Source organism: Myotis myotis, unplaced genomic scaffold (assembly GCF_014108235.1).
Source record: "Myotis myotis isolate mMyoMyo1 unplaced genomic scaffold, mMyoMyo1.p scaffold_m19_p_19, whole genome shotgun sequence".
In the NCBI taxonomy this organism is placed as follows: domain Eukaryota; kingdom Metazoa; phylum Chordata; class Mammalia; order Chiroptera; family Vespertilionidae; genus Myotis; species Myotis myotis.
This window is the reverse complement of record NW_023416323.1, coordinates 4,633,098-4,656,287: the sequence shown is the minus strand read 5'-3', so window position 1 is coordinate 4,656,287 and position 23,190 is coordinate 4,633,098. Positions and strand designations below refer to the sequence as shown.

General features: G+C 56.3%; 1 protein-coding gene across 2 annotated transcripts in view; it reads right to left on the bottom strand.

Moving 5' to 3' along the window:
- Positions 1-456: 456 nt before the first annotated feature.
- The window catches only part of MEGF8 (multiple EGF like domains 8), a 44,362-nt gene continuing 21,628 nt past the window's right edge, over positions 457-23,190 (bottom strand). Inside the window, exons 22-41 of one of the 2 annotated variants that reach the window (XM_036345560.1) lie at positions 22,912-23,161; positions 22,262-22,394; positions 18,629-18,876; positions 18,437-18,547; positions 18,166-18,284; positions 17,658-17,865; positions 16,973-17,153; positions 16,280-16,443; positions 15,352-15,496; positions 14,385-14,616; positions 13,200-13,323; positions 12,853-13,066; positions 12,447-12,661; positions 7,755-7,962; positions 7,435-7,594; positions 6,930-7,122; positions 6,290-6,460; positions 6,070-6,200; positions 5,476-5,608; positions 457-3,394 (exon numbers count right to left, since the gene is read on the bottom strand). In XM_036345560.1, the coding sequence (XP_036201453.1) occupies positions 2,126-3,394; positions 5,476-5,608; positions 6,070-6,200; positions 6,290-6,460; positions 6,930-7,122; positions 7,435-7,594; positions 7,755-7,962; positions 12,447-12,661; positions 12,853-13,066; positions 13,200-13,323; positions 14,385-14,616; positions 15,352-15,496; positions 16,280-16,443; positions 16,973-17,153; positions 17,658-17,865; positions 18,166-18,284; positions 18,437-18,547; positions 18,629-18,876; positions 22,262-22,394; positions 22,912-23,161 (4,609 nt within the window). In that variant the 3' untranslated portion in view covers positions 457-2,125. Of the gene's footprint in view, positions 3,395-5,475; positions 5,609-6,069; positions 6,201-6,289; positions 6,461-6,810; positions 7,123-7,434; positions 7,595-7,754; positions 7,963-12,446; positions 12,662-12,852; positions 13,067-13,199; positions 13,324-14,384; positions 14,617-15,351; positions 15,497-16,279; positions 16,444-16,972; positions 17,154-17,657; positions 17,866-18,165; positions 18,285-18,436; positions 18,548-18,628; positions 18,877-22,261; positions 22,395-22,911; positions 23,162-23,190 lie in introns of those variants that run through there. The other variant, XR_004973595.1, reaches the window with a different exon arrangement.

Here is a 23,190-nt window from a genome sequence, read left to right as displayed (position 1 = left end):
CGGGGCCGGGGACCTGCGGCTCCCACCTCCCCTCGCCTCAGCGCTCCTGCTGCCGTGGGACTGGCAGATAAAGCTCCCAGGATGCTTTGGTTTGGGCTGTGAGAGTCTACTTGGATTAGAGAAAGCTCGTCATGCTAGGGCCTCTTTCAGTCTCCGTGCCCGAACTCTCTTACATCAGGGGCCAGAATCACACCTGGTCCTGGGACAAAGGCAAGTGTGTTTTCCCTCCTAAAAGAGGTCTCCCTGCGACAGAGATCTGGGGAAGAGTCCGAGGCCTCACTGCCCTCACATCCCTTGGTTTGTCCCTCTGGGAACAAGAGCTTCTATGTGGCACCACCCCAACTCCTGCCCAGGAGGGGCACAGAGGAGCCCAGGCCTGTGGCTTAGAGCGGCACCAAGGGTCAGGGTCAGAGCCCAGGGGCCCGTCTCCTGCATGCAGAGCGCGTGGGACACCGGTCTTCCCACACTCTTTATTTGTTAATTCGATCATTCCCCATTCTCTCAGCCGGCCCCTGGCAGAGGGGAAGATGCAGGGCCCAGCTCTCCAAGGTCCAAAAAGCAGCTGACGGATGAAGTCTCGGGAAAGGAGAGTCTCAACTTCAAGATGGCTAGGATTGGAGGTGGGTGTCCTCAAGGGGGAGAGGAGCTCAGAAGTCCAAGGTGATGGCCGAGGTGGGGAACGGCCCCTGGGAAAACCCAAAAGTCTTCCAGGCGGCATTGTCTGGCATGCTGAGGGCTCCACCAGTTTTACCTCCCACCTTGGTGTCCACCCCAACCCCCTCGCCCCCATGCCTGGGGCACCTCAGGCAGTGGCTTTGTCTCCTGGCACTCCCTCTGAGCCTGTGACCCTAGTCCTGGGGTCAGGCAACACCGCCAGAGCCCTGCCCCTCCAGCCAAGGGGTGGCAGCAGCTGCTTCCTGTCCCTGGGCTGCCTCACTGTCCCGCCTGACTCTTCTCAGCCTTGCCCTCCACCAGCCCAGCCATCCCTGCATTCAATTCCTTCTGCTGAGATACTGAGTGGCTTCTGTTCCCATTTGCACCTGACTTGAGATGTCTAAAGGGCATTTTAGGCCCCAAACTAGGCTCCTGATCTGCCCCAAGCCCCATTCTGCCCATGTTAATAAATGACCCAGTCCTGCCCGAGGTTTCTCAGTGGTTAGAGCGTTGTCCAGCACACCAAAGTGTCTTGGGTTCAATTCCTGGTCAAGGGCATGTACCTGGGTTGCAGGTTCCCTCCCGCCCTTGGTTGGGGAGTTCAGGAGGCAACCAGTCAATGTGTTTCTCTCTCCCTCCCTTCCACTCTCTCTGAAAAGAAAAACAATGGAAAAATATCCTCAGGTGAGGATTAACAAAAATAATAATAATAAACGACTCCATCATCCATGGGCCACAAAGTTAGGGTCCTTCTGGCTTCCTCCCTCCCTCATGCTGACACTCACACTACCCATACACCCTTCTACCCACATCCTGCTCTGTCCCCGACTCCCCCTCCCACAGCCACCACCCTGATTCGGCCCATCATCCTCTCTTGTCCCGCTGCTGTCTCGCTCAGCCCTTCCAATCCATTCTCCCAGCCACAGCTGAGTGACCTCTTAAATAGGTACATCGGATCCTGTCATCCCCCCTCATAAAACTGTCCATCAGCTTCCCATTGCCCTGAGAACAAAACCCCAAACCCTATCTGGGGCCCACAGGCCCTGGGTGATCCAGCCCCAGGGGCCTAACCCTGGCCCTGTCTCCTCTTCACTCAGTTGGGGTCACACTGGCCAGCTTTACGATCTTCCCACTGAAACAGCTGGCTTGCACATCAGGAACCTGTTCCCTCTGCCTGCACACACTTCCCCCAGCCTTTCCTTCTGTTCTTATCTAGCTTCTCAGATGCCCAGTTGACTTTCCACATCAGTCCCACAAGACTAGGGACACTTCTGCCTCGGTTCCCCTTTGCCCGGTCCTGTGCCTTCAACAGTGCCTGGCACACAGTAGGGACTCAATAAATAATTGTTAAATGCACAACGAAGGAGGCCTTGTCTGGGGACCCCCAGGGGAAGGAAACCAGAGTCCTCTGAGGACAATGTCCAGGGGCCCCCACGGGCACTTGGCTGCTGTGGCTGAGGGACCCGGCCTGTCAGAGGGACATGCTGGTGAGATTGTCCTGGCTCAGAAGTCCCTTCCGACCTACACCAGCCCCGTGACCACTGCCCCCAGCACCCCCACCGCCCCCACAGTATTCATGCAGCCTGTGCCGCAGCGTGACCAGGGCCGAGCCCAGGCAGGCACCATTGGGTGCGTGGGGCCCGCCAGGCAGCTGGAGCAGCAGTGTGGCCACGCCTGCCATGCCGTCTTCCGTGGGCTCAAGGGTGATAGGCCCGGCTCGCAGGCCGGCAGTGGTGGTGGGGAGGGCCGGTGGGCAGCAGCCGCCTCCCACGGGTCCCCAGGGCCCGCCAGCCCCTGTCAGCAGCAGGGGTGCCAAGAAAGGCTCAGAGCGGCGGAAGGGGGGTGGTGGGAGTCCGGCCGGCTTCCAGGCAGGAACTGGGGCAGCAGGGTCGGGCGGGAAGCAGACGGTGACTTTGGCGAAGGGGCGGCTGGCCATCTTGGTCATCTCTTGCAGGTGCCGGCGCTGCTCCTGCCGCTGGTCCAGGGCCTGCTTGGCCTTCCAGAGGAGCACACAGAGGGAGAGGAAGAGGAAGAAGCAGGAGAAGAAGACGGAGAAGAAGACAAACAGGTCAATGTGGGCCTGGTCCTGCCGAAAGAAGAGCAGGCCCTGCGAGTCAGCCGAACCATTGGCGCCAGGCCCGCTGGGGTCTCCCACGCCCAGCAGGAGCAGGTAGAAGCGGCTGGACTTGAGGGCGTGGTGCTCATGGGGGTAGGTGATGACCAGTCTGTCCCGCACACCGTGAACCACCAGCACCGCTGATGGCTCCGTCACTGTCACGTAGGTGATCAGGCCCCGTGGCCACACCTCCCGCACCCGTGGCTCCATTGGGGTGCCCGACCCACTCCCAGGCCCTGGTCCCCCCAGATCCCCAGCCCCACGGGGCCCGCCTTCCGCAGGGGGTGGGGGCGGCGGTGGGGGTGGGGGTGGCTGGATATGCACTGTGTGGACACCCGTGTCGGGGGCCACGCGGACCACGAAGGTGTCGTAGGAGGTGGAGACATAGAGGTCCACGGCACCGAAGGTCACATCCAGCGTCAGGCGGATGTCCACGTTGGTGAACTTGGGCTGCACACCAAAGAGGACCGTGCGGCCAGGGCCCAGGGCCCGGCGCTTGGGCTCGTGGAAGCAGTTGGTCTGAGACGTGGGGTCCAGGCAGCACTCCTGCTCCACGGAGATGAGGCGGTAGCACTGCTGGCCTCCCAGCGGGCTCCCGTGGAATGATTCCCGGCACTTGGCGCACTGTGGGTGGGTGGAGGCAGCCATCAGGGCTGAGCTCAGTGCCCAGCACTCCTCCAAGCAAAACTGGCATGCTGTACCTGTTGTAGGTAGCAAGGCCCCAGTCCCCCCAGTGGCCCAGCTGCTTTCTGTGACCCCCCAGAGCCCCCTGGCACAGAGTGGATGCTGCCAGGACCCTAAACTCCAGCACTGCTATCCCTGGTGTCACTCAGTGACCACAGCAACCTGATGCTGCGGCCTCTGGAACTCTGAGGCACAGCGATGAGGAACTCCGTTGCATCCTGGCTCCACCTCCTCACTAGCTGTGCAGCCTTGCACTAGTGACAGAACCTCACTAAACTTGAGGTTCTTCCTCTGTACGTAGGTAGTAAACATGGCTGGCTCACAGGACTGCTGAAACCAGCACAGGGCGGGCCAGTCTCGCTATTTCTGGACTGTGTGGATAGGTCCTACCTCAGGGCCTTTGCACTGGCTGATCCTCTACCTGGATCACTCTCCACCTGCCCTTGCCTTTCCCCCATGTCTGTGTGTCTGACATCCTGACTTCCATCAGGTTTTTACTCAAGTGTCATCTTCTCACTGAGGCCTTCCTTGGCCTCATTATCTACCATTTTCGCTTCCCAACACTTCTAGCCCTCCCTGCTGCTTAATTTCCCCCCCTTACTACTCATCACTACCACGCTGTGTATCTATCTGACTTGTTCAGTTGTTTGTTGCTGGATGCCCCATGAGAATGTAAATTCCTTGAGAACAGATCATTGTGCCCGTTTTTGTTCCCTACTGTGCCCCAGTGCCTTGCACAGTGCCTGCCATATAGTAGGTGCTCAGTAAACGTGTGAATGAGTGGATGGATCAGTTATTTTGTCCAGTGGAAACCACTCAGGCTCTAGGATCAGACCAGAATCAGTCCAGGCTCCAAACCCAACTGGCTGGCTGACCTGAGAGAGGACATGAAACATCTCTGAGCCTCGTTTTCCTCTTATATCTATACCTCACCAAGGCCCAGCACAGCCCTGAAGAGCCTTCCACTTCTGTGCCATCTCCACTGTCTCCACAGCACAGCACCCCTCGGTGACGGGCCTCCCCATATCCATCCTCCCTACCGCTATCGTTACTAGAACCTAAAGAAACTGCTGCGTCATAGCTGCCGACAGAGCTGCTGGAGGAGGAGGGATGAGTTAATCCCTGGGAGTTCTTTTTGTGTTTTTAAGGCCAATGGGCCTTTGATTATGTGTCAAGAAAGCAATAATTCCGGTCCAGGATGGAAATGTCAAGCGTCAGTAAGGCCGGTGAAGCTCTGCTGGCATTTCGGGTGAGTTGCATCTTTGTAGATATGATGTTTCTGTAAATGGGTGGGGGTAACTGAGGCAAACAGGGGTTTTCTCTCCCCTCTAAACTAGAGAGAGAAGTCGGGGGGGGGGGGGAGCTGTACTCCAAGGAGGGAGCATGGGATATCCATTCTGTGGGAGGCGAGCTTGCAACATGACAGCCAACCTGGTGGCTAATGCAGGGGTTCCAGGAGCCCCCCTGGCCAAAGAAAGGAAATGAACTCAAGGAATTTGAATATGGGGTGTCAGTAACGACCCTATCAGCTCAAGGTCATTATATCGGAGCTGCCACTTGGAGGAAACCTGCCTGAGACAGAAACCAACAAGGAAAGCAGTCAGTGTGCAGAGAAGAGATACTCCTGACGGCGCTGTGTGAGCGCCTGGATCCAACCACTCCTGAGGGCAGACTCCAGACACCAGTTTTGAGAGCCAATACTATTTCTCTTTTGCTTAAGCTACTACAGGTGGGTTTTCTGGCATTTGCAACATTTAAGTCGTGACTATCTACAGTGGAGTCTGTCTCCTCACGAGCCCGAGGGATCCCCCAAGGGGTTTATTTCTGGGTCGCCCAGCCTCACTGCCTGGGGCCTGAAACTGACTGGGCCTCAGAAACAGTCGATCAAGCTGCCCTTGATCCCATGACCTCAGAGTTCAAAACCACAATGTTGGTCCTGCCTGGGCCAGGCTGCCTCCTCCCATCTCTGATCCCTGGGGGCTACGGGGCCCTGGGCCCGTGACTCGTGTCTCCAGCCGCACCTGGTACTTGTAGCAGTCTCGGCGGTCACTGGGGGAGCTCCCCTGGCAGGTGCCCGTTTCTGTGTTGTTCTGACACGGGCAGCCGGTCCCGTCCTGCTCATTACAGGTGTCCGCGTGGCCATTACACTGGCATCTGAGGAGGGGAGGAAGATGGGGGTTATAGTGCTCTCATGACCTGCAGGGGCCCTGCTGGACGCTGCATATGTGAGCTCCAAACCAGCCCAGAAGAGAAAACAGACTCACAGAGGTCCAGTCCTCACCCAAGACCACAGAGCTGCTAAGTGGCAGGGTGAGGGCCAGAGCCCAGCTTGAGCTGATCATTCAGAAGGAAGGGAGGCCGGGAGGGTATCTTGAGGCCTTTCCCTCAGCAGCCCTCTCTCTGCCCTCTAGTCTCCATCAGGGTTGCTCTGTAGCCTGCACCTCAGCACTGCCTCTGAGATTGGGGGGTCTCCCATCTGAGTCCAGCTCCTTCCCCCCCACACCTGGCCCGGGGGCTCCCTGGGGATTTCATCTTCTCCTGAGGACTGGGGAGGGGCCTGACTCCCAGAGCTCAGCCCAATGAATAGGGCAAAGGACCTAGGCCCGTCCACTTACTTGGTGCACTTCCCATCCAGGAGGAAGTAGCCGTGGAGGCAGCTCTCACATTTGTCCCCATAGCTGTTATTCTGACAGTTTACACACACAGCCTCGTCTTCGCTGGGGCCCTCTGTCACCCAGTTTTCAATCTGGCCAAGGAAGGACGGTGTAATCACGAGAAGGCATGGAGCAGCCCCCTTCCCTCAGACCCAGGAGTTCGACATCCCAGCCCCTTCACCTCCTCTGGATCCAGGGAGTACTTCTCTGGATCCCTCCTAGCCATTTCAAGCTCCTTCCTGGAGACGCAGACGTGGCTGTTGCCACGACAGAAGGTGTGGCAGGGCCGGCAGGTCCCGCCCCCCACGGCAGAACCCACGAACAGCGGGAGGCACTGCTCACAGTGGCTGCCCTGGAAGCCAGGGACAATGTGTCAGAGGATTGGAGAATCAAGGGGGTGGGGGGCACGACAGTGGAGAGGTCCTAGGTTCTGAGATTCCCACAAAAGGGCAGCAGGCTCGGCACTTGTCATGGGCAATCCAGCCTATCTGCTTCTCCCTACCGCCCTCACTTACGCACCTCAAATGGCAGGGGGTCAGTCCTTACAACCCAAGGTGCTGAGCTCAGAAAGCCCCTTCCCTAAACTATTCCAAATCCTCCTTCACGTAACCACCCTCCCTGGCCCAGCACCAACTGTCCACTATTCCAAGGCAGCCCCTCTGTGAATCCAACCCGAGCGGTGTCCCCAAAGCCTTCCCACACCTCTCTGGGACAGGGTTATGCCATCCCCCAGTCCCGTTTGAGGCTCAAGATGCCGGAACATGGGCTGAAGGCAAGGAAGGCCGGGTCCGGGGTCAGGGTCCGAGGCCTGGGCGGCCCACCTTGGTGTGGTTGCGGCAGAGCAGGCAGTGGTCGCGGGCCCCCACGCCAGCACACTCGCTGTGGCGGTTGCAGCGACACTCCGTGGAGCAGTTGCGTCCAACAAAGCCAAAGTGGCAGCGGCAGTGGTCAGGCTCCACGCACGAGCCATTCACGCAGCCCTGGGCGCACACCGGGCGGCACAGCCCCGTGACACTGCAGGGACAGGTAGGGGTCAGGGCAGGGCAGTGGCCGAGCCCACGCTCACATCCTCACCCCTGCTGTTCCATCTCTCTCCTCTGTAGGAGCCTGCCCACAGCCCCTCTTCCTGGGGTACCCCATCAAATTCAAAACCTTGCCCTCCACGGCCTACCCCCCTGGATCAATCCTACCACCATCACGCCTTGGACTGTTTTCTTTCACCCTGCTTTGGTCCATGCTCCATCCCTTACTGCTCCTTACACGCTCCTACTCCAGTCTGTCCAGACCCTCTCCCCTGGACCCCACCCAGGCCGGCTGCAGCCTCACTTGTCCATGAGGTAGCCCGTCTTGCAGCTGCATTCATAACCGTGGGGCTGGTCATGGCAGTTCTGTGTCTCATTGCAGTCATGGTGCCCGTTCGCACACTCGTCCTCAGGGGGGCAGGACAGGAAGGCCCAGGAGGCCCCAGGACGCCCACACGTCAGCCCTAGCACAAGATGCAGGGCTTCACTGGGGCCTCTGTATCTCCCACCCAGCCACCCAGGCCCTTGCTCCTACTTCCCCTGAGCCCCACCTCTGAGACAGCCCCCAGCACCCCTCCATGCTCCCTGCCAGCCCCTCTCACCCCACCCCCGAGCCCCTCTCACCATCACGGGGGCCGCTGAGTCCACCTTCCAGGCAGCGGCCACCCCCATCCTGGCCCCGCCAGGCACACCAGCCACAGTGGGGGCGCCGCAGGCACAGGGCGCACTGGGTTGCCTGAGCACAGCCCAGGGAGCAGCTCTCGGGCCCTCGGAGCAGCCGCCCACAGCCTCCAGCCATACATCGCAGGGGCAGGTATGAGGGGCTCAGACACTGTCCAGAGGAGGAGAAATGCAGATCCACGGGGTCAGATAAACCAGCTACACCCTCTTCTCAGAGAGCTCACCCTCCCTGGCCAGAGCTGGGTGGGCCAAAGTGGACACCACCTGGGTCATCATGGCACTCTCCCTCTCAAGCATCCATAACTGAGTCAGACTAGGGACACCCTTGAAACTAGAAGGTTATATAACCCGGGGCTGCAGGGCCGTTTGAATGAGCAAATGACAGCAATGACGAGGAGAGGAAGAAGCAGGAAAAGAAAGCGAAGATGAGCACCACACCCCCAAACGCCTATGGAGAGGCGGCTTTCCAGCTCCAGCTCCCGTCCCCAGGGACACCTGGCTGCGCTCTCCACCAGGCTTCCCAGGGGTCCTCTGTGTTGGTGTAGTAAGTCCTCTTTACCCCCTTGGCTCAGGGCACAGCTGCTTCTTACAATGACCCCAGGTGGAGATAGAAACAAGAATCAGGAGGACCTGGCTGCTGGGGCAACAGCTCCCGTCCTGGCCTGGGAGGCTGAGAAGTCCACCATCAGCGGCTGAGCAGCAGCTCACACGCCGTCATTTATCACATCCTGAGACCCAGACAAGGTGCGTAATGAGGGTTAGGCTCTGGGGAACGGACCCCAGTGTATAAGACCATTTTACTTACTGCTAGGGCCTTAAGTAAAGCATAAGAGGAAAGAGATTCGTCTGGGCTGGTTGGCTGGCAGCACTTAGGAAAAACCAAAGCCAGCATGCAATCCTTAAATAGAAAACCCTGACTGCTGTGGCCGGAGCTTTGAGCCCTTTGAGGGTTATAGCCAGCGATGAGCTGAGCCTTGCTCAACAGTCAAATTCTCTACCAGGCTAGGCCTCTGGTTCTAAATTTAGTGCACCCATCGGCAGACAGCAGAGCAATCTGCAAGTTGGTGGAGAGAAGCCCGAGGCTCCAGTCTGCACAGCGCCTTCTGCTATGACCTCCCTAATGGCCAAATGCGATGCTGCCCAACTGCATTGCCTGTGCTCCTGGCAGAGACATATGAACATAAGTTCCGAGAGCAGGATCCAAGCTCATCTATGACGTGTCCACAGCCTAGCAAAGTGCCTGGGCACAAGGGAGGAGCTCAATAAAGAATTTGGTGGCCCTAGCCGGTTTTGCTCAGTGGATAGAGCAAACTGAAGGGTCCTGAGCTCGATTCCAGTCAAGGGCATGTACCTTGGTTATAGACTCCCAGCCCATACGGGAGGCAACCAATCTATGTGTCTCTCTCACACCGGTGTTTCTCTCTGTCTCTCCCTCTCCCTTCCACTCTCTCTAAAAATCAATTTAAAAAATGTCCTTGGGTGAGAATTTAAAAAAAAAGAAAAGAAAAGAAATTGGTGACAGGGTTAAAGGGGTGGGGGGAAGGGAGACATCTGTAATACTGTCAACAATTATATATATTATTGTTGAAGGGAGAAAGGGAAGAAGGAAAGAAGTCAGCCAGCCAGGGAAGAGAGAACTCCCTTGCCTGTGCCAGGCTCTGAGGCCAAAGCCATAAAAGAACATGCTGGATGGTTAAATACAGCTGCCCCTGAGCCAGATCATAGCAGCCCTGGCCTGCACACTCTTATGCTTGGTCTGTGCTGTGGTCGTTTTTAAAAACCTGAGCCAACACTTTAACCAGAAGATCTGGTGGAAGTCCTCTCACATTCGCAGGCAGAATCAACTTGGAGCTCTCCATCACTTCCGCCTGCCTCAGGCCTGGAGCTGCCCTGAGAGCCTGGCAGGCCCACAGGGGTGGGGGGAGCAGCACGTGCTCTCTTTCTGGTCCCTGGAGCACCCACAGAGACAAATGATGGCAATCTCAATAATATCTGGGAGAAGTTCCATCACCAGATAGAGCCCAGGCTGGGGGAGGAAAGGCCTCCACTTGTTAAGCACCGACACTGCAGGGTCACACTGAGACCCCCAGAGGGACATCCACTCCCCACCCCATGCAGGGATCCTCCAGGTGTATCCCAGAAAGTGGAGATTGGGAATCTTCCCATGGGTGGAACCTGGGGCGTTGCTGAGTTTTTACTTAATGGCAGGCTCTGCTCCATGTTCTATCAACACATCCTCCCATTTAATTTGTACAACCTGCCTACAGGATGGTGTGGTGCAACACAAAAACATAATTTGGGTTTTGTTCGATCCCTGGCACAAAGCTACAATTCACCAGGAGCCCCTTTCTCCCATGAGTTTATGCTACTGAGGTGACTTGGAGAGGGTCACCAGAAAGATCAAATGATTAGAGGGGTATAACTTTTTTTTTTAAATATATTTTATTGATTTTCTACAGAGAGGAAGGGAGAGGGATAGAGAGCCAGAAACATCTATCAGCTGCCTCCTGCACGCTCCCCACTGGGGATGTGCCCACAACCAAGGTACATGCCCTTGACCGGAATCGAACCCGGGACCCTTCAGTCCCCAGGCCGATGCTCTATCCACTGAGCCAAACCCGTCAGGGTGAGAGGGGTATAACTTTTAGCCCCACCCACTGACCTGGTAATTAAGCTCTATAAAAACTCTTGAAAAATACAAGGTTCAGAGTTGGTATACACACCCGCTGGGAGGCTAGTGTGCCCAGAGAGGGCATGGAAACTCTGTACACCCTCCTCATCTGGCCCTATTAACCTCCTCACGTGGCTCTTCCTAAATCACATCCTTTGTAATACACTGGCATTAGTAAGGAAATGCTTCTCTGAGTTCTGTGAGCTGTTCTAGCAAATCAGCAAACCTGCAGTAGGGTTGCTGGGCACTGGATTTATAGCTGGTGGGTCAGAAACACAGGAGGCCTGGACTTCTGACTGACGTCTGGAGCAGGGGCAGTCTTCTGAGCTCTTTAACTTGTGGGATCTGGCACTACTCCAGGTAAAGAGTGTCAGAAGTGTATTGAGTTGTTGGATTCCAGGTTGTATCTGGAGAACTGGTGAATTGGTCACTGGTGTTGAAACACCTCAGATGGGGCCCGGCCAGTTTGGCTCAGTGGTTGACCATCTACCTATGAACCCAGAGGTCACGGTTTGATACCTGGTCAGGGCACACGCCCGGCTGCGGGCTCAATCCCCAGTGGGGGGCATGCAGGAGGCAGCTGATCAATGGTTCTCTCTCATCGCTGATGTTTCTCTCTCTCCCTATCCCTTCCTCTCTGAAATCAATAAAAAAATTTAAAAAAAAAAAGAAACACCTTACATGGGGTCTGTTGATATCAGTCTTATTTTACCAAGGATTCGTGTAGACTCATGGGTTGAGATGGTGAGTCACACCTCGATTGGGTCTTACAACTGAAGATATGAATGGGCATGGACATTGGTGGGAACTGGAGACTCGGAACTCTGGCCCAGTGACACTGCTTCCAGATATGACAGCAGGAAGTGAATCTTGTCTGCCGCTGGGGAAGGGTGGGAGGATAAATGCTTTCAATGTCTGTCACTGGGACAGTAAAGCATGCTGGGCAGAGGCACCTTAAGAATGGGCTTTATGCCCTGGCCGGGTGGCTCAGTTGGTTGGCGCATCACCCCATACACCAAAAGGGGATTCAACCCCTGGTCAGAGCACACACCCAGGTTGCAGGTTTAATGCCATCAGGACGTGTGCGAGAGGCAACCAATTGATGTTTCTCTCTCCCTCCCTTTACAAAATCAATAAAATTTTTTTTAAAAAGAATGGGCTTTATGAGAGAGTATGCACTGGGCAGTCAAGGGGCAGACTGTCACTGGCATATATAGTGCCTCCCCAGACCTTCCAGAATTATTTCTCCAGGCCACAGCCACAGATGAGGGGCGGGTCTGAACCCTAAGTTAGAACCATGTGCTCCTACCCCTCCCTGGCTGTCCCCTTGGGCCAAGGCTGGACACCTAACTCCTCAGCTAAGCTGAAGTCCCTTTGAGAATGTCAGCGAACCAATGAACAGAGATGACTGCGGTCTCTAGAATTAGAACATCACCTAGACTGAGGGTCAGGGCTGCCTTTGGCCATGTGTGTTATCACCGAGCGGGGAACCCGGAGGATGGAGACATGCAGAGAACCGCTGAGATCCGAGACCACGTGGCCCAAGAACCATGGAGCAGCACTATTTCCTGTCAACATCCCATCGAATACACCCTGTTCCTTCTCATAAAACTAGCTCAAGTGGGTTTCTGTTTCTTAAAAGCAAAAGTTTTAAATGCAGAGAGAGAAAGAGATGGAGGAGGAAGTGGAAGGGTTTGGTAGGAAGAGGGATGGTTAGGAGTCATGGGAGGATGGCGGGGAGAGCTGAGTGCGTGAGGAAGAGCTGAGAGAGTATGGCAAGAAGACACAGGGAGACTCACGAGGCAAGGAGGGAAGACAGAGACGCTGGGAGGAGAGAAGAGAAAGGGAGTGAAGGCGAAACCAGAGTGAGGAGATAGAAAGGAAGCAGGATAGAGAAGGAAGCAGCGGAGAGAGTCAGGGCAGGGCAGAGAGGAAAGAGCCCGGACCTTGGCAGAGTGCAGTACCTGTTGGAGACTGCTGCTCCAGACACAGTGCTGCCAGCCTCCGTCCGCACCCTTGGAGTCCAGACAGGAGGTGCAGTTGGGCAGGAGTTGACAGGGAGTGGGGCAGGGCAGTGGGGGTGATGATTCCACCGGCATCGGGGACACGTTCAGCAGAGAGTGGCTGAAGCATGTCCAGTCGTAGGTGGGCTGCACGGAGAGGATGCGGCGGGTCTCCCCTAGGGTTGGGGGCATAGTGATTAGAACTGGGATGCTGGGAGGCCCACCTTCCTCAGACCAGGAGTCCAGGCCCCCAGTCCCTCCTCCCTCAGACCAGGAGTCCAGCCCCCAGCCCGCAGCCCCTCCTCCCTCAGAGACAGGAGTCCAGGCCCCCAAACTCTCCTTTCAGGGACCCAGCCTCGGTGCTCACCTGTCCTCTTGAACTGCCGTGTCCACATGCACTTGCCCTCCCTGGTACACTGCTCGCAGTCCGCAGCCCCACACGCAGCCTCTGAGCAGTTCCCTGCCCAGAAGACCTCTCGCTGATTGATCCGACAGTCATTCTCTGAGGTGCAGGACCCGTTGCGCCCGATGCAGGCACCCTCGGGACAATTGGTACACCACTTACAGCGGGGGACAGATGCCTGGTGGGGGAAGACAGACTCTATGAGGTCCTCGGGGTCCCCAGCATCCCTCCTGACCCAGATCCTCCCACCCAATTACAGCTGAAGAGCATGGTGGTTCCTGAGCCCCTCCACCCTCCCTCACACCACTCACCTCTCCATCTCCAGGCTGCAGGGTCCGGGGATGGCGGGCAAGGCACTCACTGCAGGTCCGGAGACGTCGGCATTCCTCAGGGGAATGAGGCATTGGGGAGCAAGCCGGTGCCCCACAGCCCAGTCTGGGGAGACACAGGCCTTGGCTCATCCCACCAGCCAGGCCTCGTCTCTCCGCCTCCCATCCCGCCTCCAGGCCCTCTTGTATGCCAACTGCACTCAGCACAAGACTCAATCCTGCTCCTTCCCCATCCCACCCGCCAATGGTCCCATGTCCACCGGTCACCCAGGCCAGTGACACTAAACAACATGTTACATCCTCCTGACCCTCCAGCACCAAGGCTTTCAGCCTCTTGAATTTCTCTGACCGTCCCCTCTTGCCCACCTCTGCAGACCTTTGTTCAGGCCTCTTCCCCTTGCCTTGGCCTCCTGTCTCGTTTCTACCTGCAGCCTCCCCTTGTCACTCCCTCCCTCACAATAGCCCCAACCTCGCTTTCTGCCCAGCGCTGCCCCTGCCACCTCCTGCACAAACCTTTGTGGCTCCCTGTCATTCACAGTGGAGGTCCATAACCCTTTACCCAAAATCTTTGAAAGCCCATGTGCTTCAGAACTTTCCAGACTTCAGAAAAGCAGTGAATGTAAGCATTCTTACATAACACCCCATACATCCAACCCTCTACTACTGCTGTAGTAAAGACGGTGGCACATTTAATGGGACAAGTAGAGCCAAATGAGTCCGTGCTAAACCTACGACAGCGAGCTCAGCTTCCTGACGCGTTCAGCTTCCCAAACTACAGATGAGGGGCTCTGTGGACTGGATGGAGCCAGCGCCTCGGCCAAGCACTGGGGAAGTGCCTTCTGAGCCGACCCCTCCCAACTTTCCAGTCTCGTGTTCTCCAAACTCAGGTGGTCTTGCCAATCGCAGCCCCACCTCTGAAACTTCGCTGGTGTAAAGTCTCCTGGTCATTTAGGGCCCAGTTCAGACCCAGCTCCTTCAGGTGGTGCCTGAACCCCATGGATAACACTCCCACAAGCAGGACTGCCCCCTCGGAGTTGCCCAGCCCGCCCTGCCTGTGATGAGCTGCCCATATTCCCATGTGAGCCAGCAGCCAGCCTGGCCCAGCACAGACCCCCTTTGGAGAGCACCAGCACCACCCTCCCCTGAGCCACCAGTCAGCACCATTACCTGTGGGCCTGGTCCCCAGACAAGCAGACCCCATGGCACCAGGTGCAGGCCCCAGACTGGTTACAAGCTTCAGGTGACGGCAGCAGGCGGCAGGGGTCAGGGGGCATGGTCAAGGCCAGCAGGCGGCCCAGGGCCACTCCCCCAAAGCCCCCTGAGATGTACAGGCGGCCCCCCACTGCCGCTACAGCATGGGCCACAGACTCCTCCATCGGGGGCCCCACAGAGGCCTGGCCTGGGGAAAGAGAGAACAGGCAGGAGACCCCGGGAAGAGACCTGCACAAAGATACCAGCCAGAGAGGGACACCGAGCAAGCAGTGAGAGAGGCTCAGGAGAGGAAAGACAGTCGGGGCAGGACAGGGAACGACAGACAAGGCCTGACAGGCCAGGGAATCAGACACAGAGAGCAAAACCAAAGAGAGGGGGAGAGACACAGAGAGAAAAAGAGGGGCAGCGAGTGGAATGAAGAGTGAGACAAATGTTGCAGTGCAGCCCTAACAGTTGTTGTTTTTCTTCTTGTAATGCAAGTGCCTGGCTGAAGCTCTGACTGCCAGACATCCCTTTCAAAGAGGCATCTGCTTCAGGGAAGGCTATCTGGAGTCACACGTTGCCACCCCGGGACCAGGTAGATAGAGCCGGGCGCCTCCCTGATGGGGGCACCTCTGTTTTAGAGAACTTAGTTGATTTCAGTATCTATTTGGGCTACTTGTTTGTTTTCTCTTCCTGTGCTTTAAATCCTGCTCTTATGTTTTAAATTCACCAATAATGAGTGAGCCAGTAGAAATCCTAGGCTCCTACCACAGAACCCAATAAAAGCAGCAAAATAAACTTTTCTAAGAAAAAAAAAAAGGAAGGAAGGAGGGCATCCCCTTGGGTGTTTAGGAGCTTTGCCTGAGTCTGAGGGTCCCAAGTGACTCCTAATGATCAGGGGTCCCAGGCTGGGCACTCGCAGGGACAGCAATGAACTTACGGGTGAGGTCAGGCAGCAGCCAGGAGTTGCAGTTGACCTGGTAGAGCAGCACATCGCTGCTGAACTCATCAGGGTCCGAGCGTCCCCCCAGGACCACCATGGTGTCCCCTAGCAGCGCTGAGGCGTGGAAAAGTCGGGGGCGGGGCTGTTGGGGAGACAGGTGGCCTGTCAGAGCCCACAGTCCTCTGCCCACTCTCTCAGCCCACTGACCATGCTGATTCTCTCTACACCCCAGCACCCACCAGCCCACCCAGTGATCCTTCCTCAGATCTCACCTCCTTCCTCCAGGAAACCTCCCCCCTTCCTCAGCAGGCCCCAGAGCCACCTCCTTTCCCTGCATTCCCACATCCTGTGCTCTGTGAGCTCCGTTACCTGTGGGTCTGGTCCCTGGACAAGCAGACCCTTGGCACCAAGTGCAGGCCCTAGACTGGTTACAAGCTACTCCCCAGGAACTAGCCCAGACGCCTTAAAATGGACGTCACATTTTCATGTAACCTCACCAGCTGGGCTGGGGGCATCTGTGAAGGACTTGGAAATATGTCGGGTGGATGGAAAATGCAATTGTCTCCAACCAGCACATCCAAGGTTGCAAATTCTCCCACACCCCTCTCTTTTGGCCTTGAAGGCAGGAAGTGCAAGGAGCTCAGAGCCCCAGTTCCAGATGGGGAGGCCAGAAGGGGGAGGGGCCTGCCAGGGCTGCACCAAGAGCGGGAGGAGCAGAACCCGGCCTCTGAATTCCTAGTCTAGGATTCTTTCTTCCAAGCCAGGGATGGAAGCAGGGCAGACTTGGGATGCCACAGTTCAGTGCAGGGGACTTTGAAGATGGGGAAGTAGGAGTCCAGGTTAGAACTAGTCCTGGATCTTTGGGATAGGGAGGCCCCCTCCCTTCCACCCACTACATCCATCTGTCAAGACCACCTTTCCTGACCTTTGCCCCCTGAGAAGGGGCCAGCAGGCTCCAGGTTCGGTCAGGACAGTGCAGGGAGTAGAGCTCGGAGGACGGGGCTGCCAGCTCCACATGGAAGCGGAAACCCCCAAACACATAGAGAGAGTCGGTGGCCTCGTGGTAGACGGCAGAATGACCATAGAGACCTGGGGGGCGGGGGGGGGGGGGGCGAGAACAGAGGCTGGGGAAGGCCTGGAGATCAGGAAGGCCCCCACCTTCCTGGGCTCCCCTTCTCATGACCACAACACCTTCCCAGGCTCTGAGGCCACAGACTCAGGAGCCCTTCCCAACCCCTCTCTCCGGTGAGTTCAAAGGATAACCATCAGAGGCTCTGGGTTATCTAACCCAGAAGGGAAGAGGGAGACGGGGTGGCCAGAATGTCCTGGGGACAGTGATCAAAGAATAGAAGGAGAGGAAGAGAAAGGAGACTATCTGAGGGACAGTGCTCTGGGGAGAGGAGATGGTGACCAGCGTTACTGGACAGGAAGAGGGCAGCTTTTCATGGAGTCAAGGGGAGGGTGTTAAACAGAGAAACTGACTCCTCATTCTCAAGAGATGGTACCTGAGGATCTGGGTAGGGTCAGGGGAAGACAGGGAGGTAACAAGGGGTGAGGGCAGCGGCCATAGAGTGTGGGGTGGATGAGAGACGGCTGTGCTCTCCCGGCCCTAGCCCACCTGTGGGGGGCGTCCCACTCTGCGGTCCGGATACCCAGGTGCCAGTCGCCAGCTGGTACTCGAGCAGCTGCTGGTTGAAGCCATTTTCAGGAGAGTAACCGCCCACCAGGAGCAGAGACAGGCCTCTGCGCACAGTGAGGGTGTGACCAGCGACAGCTGGGAGTTCCACAGTCTGAGGGGCCTGAGAGAGAGAGGGCAGAGGTCATGGGAGGCCAGAGGTCAGGGGTCATCTTGAGGGTAGAAGCGAGACTCAAAACTCCCCACACTCCGCTTGAACTTGCTAAGGAGATAGTGAGCTGCCCGGGCTGGTCAGACCACAGGCCCTCGGCCCGGCCCCGGTCCCAGCGGGTGTGCAGCAGGCCTCTTCCCATGCCTGCCTCTCAGTGACACCTCTTCAGGCAGCAACAGCCTGTGCTCCTTTGGGAAGCCCTTGCCCCCCTGCTCTGGCTCTGGCTGCGCAGGCCGACTGTACCGCTCCACAGGCTGGCCCACCAGGGCATCAGACCCCTTGACCAGATCAGCTGGGGAACACAGTGTGACCCAGACGGCCAATGAAACTCAATTCCGGGACATGTGCTGGAGCCCAGGAGGAAGCCATGACCTCTGGGGAAGAAATGGCAGGAGCTCCCTGGTCATCTTAGCCAGAGCCCGGTTTTAGGGTTTGGGAGTGGGGAGACATGCTCACCTTCTCCTGCCGCCACTGTAGGGTGGTGAGGTTGAGGACCCAGAAGTCTCGGGTGACGCCCCCAGCCGTGAGCCCCCCCATCAGGTACATGGCACCACGGCCAGCGGGCACATAGGCAGCTGCATGGAAGGAACGGGGTGAGGGGCCTGGGCCCCCGTCTTCAGCTCCTGCCAGCATCTGTGTCCACCTCCACTCACTCACTGAGTACCTGGAACCGACACAAAAAAGCAGCCTCACTGTCCAATCATCCCAGCATCCCCTGGGTGACGCCACACTTGGCAGATATCCCAGCATCTCCTGGGTGACCCTCCTATGACAGTCACCTTACGATCCCCCAGAGTAACACCACCCAAGTAAGTATCCATCCCTGAGGTGAACTTTCTGGGACAAGTGTCACAGTGTCCTTTTCTGCATCCCCGAGGGGATCTTAGGTGACAGGTATCTCAGCATCGCTGAGGTGACCTTCTCTCTCTCATTTAGGTATCCCACCTCCCCAGGCAGTTCTCACCTGTACAGGTTTCCCAGCAGCCCCTGGGGGAGGCCCAGGCCCCCAAACATCCACAAGGTGGCATCAGGTCCCTCCACCATGGTGTGCCCCAGGCGGTGCAGGAAGCGGCTAGCAGTGTCCTGAGGGTGGGGGTGGGGACATGAGGGATCAGGCTAAGGTCATGACAGTATCAGGCTGAATATAGGGTCTGGGGAGTGGTCCCAGGAGCAGAGGAGGGAGAATGATCCAGGCTGTGTGGAACCTCCCCAGAAACTGGGCTGCCACAACTCACAGCTGAGAGGCGGCTGTCCATGAGGGTCTCCCAGACCAGCTGTCCGCCATCCAGCTTCGTGGCACAGTCGGGGCCCCCGAAACCCTCAGCACAGATGCACACGCCCAGACTCTGGGGGACAGAAGGAGGAGGCTCGGCGGGAGCCCTGAGCACCACCCCTGTCCCACCTAACTCACCCCATCCCGCCTGTACCTGGTTACAGGTCCCTGCCCCGTTGTGGGCATTGCAGTTTTCAGGACACAGAGCCATGCGACAGTGTGGGCCAGCCCAGCCCTGGGGACAGCGGCAGAGGCCAGCCCCTGCGGCCCCATCCTGGGGCACACACTCCTGGGGAACAGGGCAGCTCCCAGGGCCCCCTGACCCACAGCGGGCAGAGCCCACTGAAGCGTTGAAGCCCCAGGACGAGGAGCCGTTGGCCTCCCAGTGCAGCACGAGCAGCCCTGTTGGGAGAGAGGCCAGCGGCATGTAGCAAGGCCAAGGTCCAGGCGCGGCTCCATCCCCAGGTTTTGAGAAAAACCCAGGTAATTGGGCAGGGAAGCCAGCCACCCGATCATCTATATTCACTGCACCCCTCTCCCTTGTCCAGCCCATCGAGTTCTATTGGTCTTAAAGCCTAAATTTCTCTCCTATTCACCCACTGCTTGCCACATCCTCAGTTCTCTGACCCCCCACTAGTCTCCCTGGCTCACCTACACTCTGCTCTTCAGTCATCCCACGTGATCCTTAAAAAACATGAATCTGAACCTGTCACTCGCAAGTTCCAAACCTTCCACAACTCCCTACTGTTCTTTCAAAGTCTCCTTAAAAAGATGTGGGAGGCGGAGGAGGAGGAAGGAGGCAGAGGAGACAGGAATTAATAATATGTAAAAAATGAGTCAACATTATATTGAAAAGAAAAAAAAAGGCCCCGAAGGCCCTCTGACGTCATCGCCTTCCCCTGGCCCTCTGGCTCCAGCACCAGGCCCTGCTCCTGCTTCTCAGGGCCCAGGCACCTGCTAATCCTCCCCTGAGGAGTCCCCCCTTACCCACACCGCCCCCTTCAGGTCTCAAATGAGACTTCACCTCTGCACAGAAGCTCTCCAGGACTCCCCCTGACAGACCAGGCACTCTCTTCCACTTCCTTCCATCCCTCACTATTCTTTTTTTTTTTTTTTTTTTTTTTTTAAATTAAATCTTTATTGTTCAGATTATTACATTTGTTCCTCTTTTTTTTCCCCCCATAACTCCCCTCCTCCCAGTTCCCGCCCCACCCTCCGCCCTCACTCCCCACCCACTGTCCTCATCCATAGGTGCACGATTTTTGTCCAGACTCTTCCCGCATCTCCCACACCCCTTTCCCCCCCAGGAATAGTCAGTCCATTCCCTTTCTATGTCCCTGATTCTATTATAATCAACAGTTCATTCTGTTCATCAGATTATTTATTCACTTGATTCTTAGATTCACTTGTTGATAGATGCATATTTGTTGTTCATAATTTGTATCTTTACCTTTTTCTTCCTCTTCCTCTTCTTAAAGGATACCTTTCAGCATTTCATATAATCCTGGTTTGGTGGTGATGAACTCCTTTAGCTTTTCCTTATCTGTGAAGCTCTTTATCTGACCTTCAATTCTGAATGATAGCTTTGCTGGATAAAGTAATCTTGGTTGTAGGTTCTTGGTATTCATCACTTTGAATATTTCTTGCCACTCCCTTCTGGCCTGCAAAGTTTCTGTTGAGAAATCAGCTGACAGTCGTATGGGTATTCCCTTGTAGGTAACTGAGTTTCTTTCTCTTGCTGTTTTTAAGATTCTCTCTTTATCTTTTGCTCTTGGCATTTTAATTATGATGTGTCTTGGTGTGGTCCTCTTTGGATTCCTTTTGTTTGGGGTTCTCCGCGCTTCTTGGACCTGTAAGTCCATTTCTTTCACCAGGTGGGGGAAGTTTTCTGTCATTATTTCTTCAAATAGGTTTTCAATATCTTGCTCTCTCTCATCTTCTGGCACCCCTATAATTCTGATGTTGGTACGCTTGAAGCTGTCCCAGAGGCTCCTTACACTATCCTCGCATTTTTGGATTCTTTTTTCATTTTGCTTTTCCGGTTGGGTGTTTTTTGCTTCCTCGCATTTCAAATCATTGACTTGATTCTTGCGCTCCTCTGGTCTGCTGTCGGGAGTCTGTATAATATTCGTTATTTCAGTCCGTGTATGCTTAATTTCTAGTTGGTTCCCCAATATAAGATCGAGGGTCTTATTAGTTTTCTTGTAGATCTCATTAAGTTTATCGGCGGCTTCTAAACAGTTCTTGAGAGACCTTAAAAGTGTGGTTCTGAACTCTATATCTTCCATTGACAATTTTGTCCTGTTTCTTTGTCTCCGCATTTTGTTATGCTTCCTTGGTGCACCCCCTAGTGGTCTTTGTTCGCAGTCTTATAGTTAAATCTTGATTGTTCTAGCTAATTCCAGGGAGGGTTTGACCTCCAGGCCAAGTGGCTATGAGAATCAGCTGTGTCAGCAGTGAGAGAACTTCTGTCCTCTAGGGAGGTGCTAATCTAGCCTTTGCCTGAGGCTATCCGGCAAAAGCCTCTGTGCAGGGCTTGGGCGGGGCGGGTCGCACAGGATCAACAGGGTGGGCCGGAGAGAGCAGTTATGGCGGCTCTCAGTCCTGTCCCCAGGGGCTCTGCCTCTCTGAGTCCCAGCACCCGCTGCAAAGCTCAGAGAGAAAGCTGCACTCGCTCTGACCGAAGCCAGACAGTCCCGCTTCTCCCGTTTGAGTCTGGGTCCCTAAAGACTCGCCCGGATCTGGAGCTCAGAGTCTGCGACTCCCTCCCGATTGAAAACGCCAACCGCGCCCTCCGCTGCCAGCCCGCTCCGCGCACTCCGCACCTCAGAATTTGACTTCAGCACTGCGCCTCCTCTGAGTGTCCGTATGCGTTTCTCTTTCCTCCTAGTTGTAGGACTTCCACTCAGCCAGCGTTCCTGTGGTTCTGGGTGATGTCCCTTCCGTTTTTTGGTTTCACTTTTGAAGTAGTTGTTCAAAGCAGCAAACTCCGGCGTTAACCTATGCCGCCATCTTGGTTCTCCATCATCCCTCACTATTCTGAATGTGCTTTGATGTCCTCCCCTCACACACACACACACACAGTGAACCATGGACAGCACTTGTGCCCCTAGTTCACTGCTACACCCTTAATCTCTAGCTCAGGCCTGGCTCACTGCAGGTGCTCGGTAAATACCTGGTGAGTGAAACGAAATGAGGGGCCCCTCGTTTCTTCACTCACTGTGAGGGGTCTGGATTGCCAGCTACAACTCTGCCTCTCTCTCCCAGCCTTGGAGCCACTCTGATTTGCAGTACGAAAGAAAGCATTTCCAGACATGGTAACAAATTATTTCTAGTGCATTTCCATCGGCCTGAGCTGGGCTTCCCTCAGCCCTGCTGAGCCTGGTTGTGGGGCTGTCCTGTGCACAGTAGGATATAGAGCAGCACCTCTGGCCTCTACCCATGAGATACCAGTAGCACCCCCAATCATGACCACCAGCCACATGCCCCGAGGACATCATCAGCCGGGTAGGGAACCGAGGCTGAGGAGGTTTCAGGGCCCTCGCACCAGCCCTTCTGTGTGCCCAAAGACACACCCGCTTGGCCCTTCTCTCCAGAGGCAGCCCAGCAATACTCTATTTGCCTCTCAGCTGAAGACACGGAGACCCACAGGTGGCAAGGGGTTGCCTCACCCAGCAAGTCCGTGGCAGAGGTGGGCTGGGTCTTAAGCCCACCTTGGTCAGCAAGATGCAGGGGAGCGAGGGATACACAGCCCAGGACAGAGGCCCCACCTCCCTGGTCCCCATACCAGAGAGGGCCTGCACAGTGAGGGGCCTGTCCCGCCGCTGGCCGCAGAAGGCAGCAATGAGGCTACGGTCCGACTGCACAACGCCAGTGTCCAGGAAGCGTGGGAAGCCATCAAAGGCCAGCACGTAGCTCAGCTGTAGGGGTGCAGAGTGAGGATTAGGGGGTGATGAGGATGAGAAAGAGGGATGCCTGGGGTCTGGAAGGAGGAGGAGTTCAAGAGGAGAGGACAATCTGAGACAGGGAAATGGGCTGTCTGTCATGCTGGGCAGACTGTCAAACTGTGGCATGGAGACCACCATTCCCCCTCCTGTGTTGACAGCAGACAGGGCTAATCAATCAGACACTCTCACCTGGTGCCTCTTTCTCAATACACAGCTCCTGGTGGCCACCACCAGCTGGTGAGAGCTAGCACACGCCGTATATTTACCATGCTGCACTGAGGAAGGCAGTTTGAGGATCTGGGGGTAGGAGACTTGGAGTCCAGGAAACAAGAGTGATCTGGTAAATGGGAAGGTCTTTGGGCTGGGGGTAGAAGCACTAGAGTTTGGGGTTTGAAGGATAAAAAAATGGGATGATGGGGGTCAGGGTCTGTAAGGAGTCCAACTGGGTGGGGAAAACATGGGTCTGAACCCTAGTGCCCGCGGAGCTCACCGTGCAGGGGGTGCTGCTGTCGGGGGAGAAGGTGAGGGTGAGTGGGGGACAGAGGGTCCCGGGAGCACAGGGCTGTAGCACCTCAGTGGCCGAGACAACCCACACACAATATGAAAGGCCTGGCCCGGCTCTCACTGCCCCACCGCCTGAAGGCAGCAGCCCCCCAACCCGGCGTGAGCCCAGTGCCACTGAGGACACGTTGGTGAGGAGGGCGCGGCCCCCACACTCCCGGAAGCAGGAGCCACCGGCCCTGGGGAGATGGAGAAGAGCAAGTGTCAG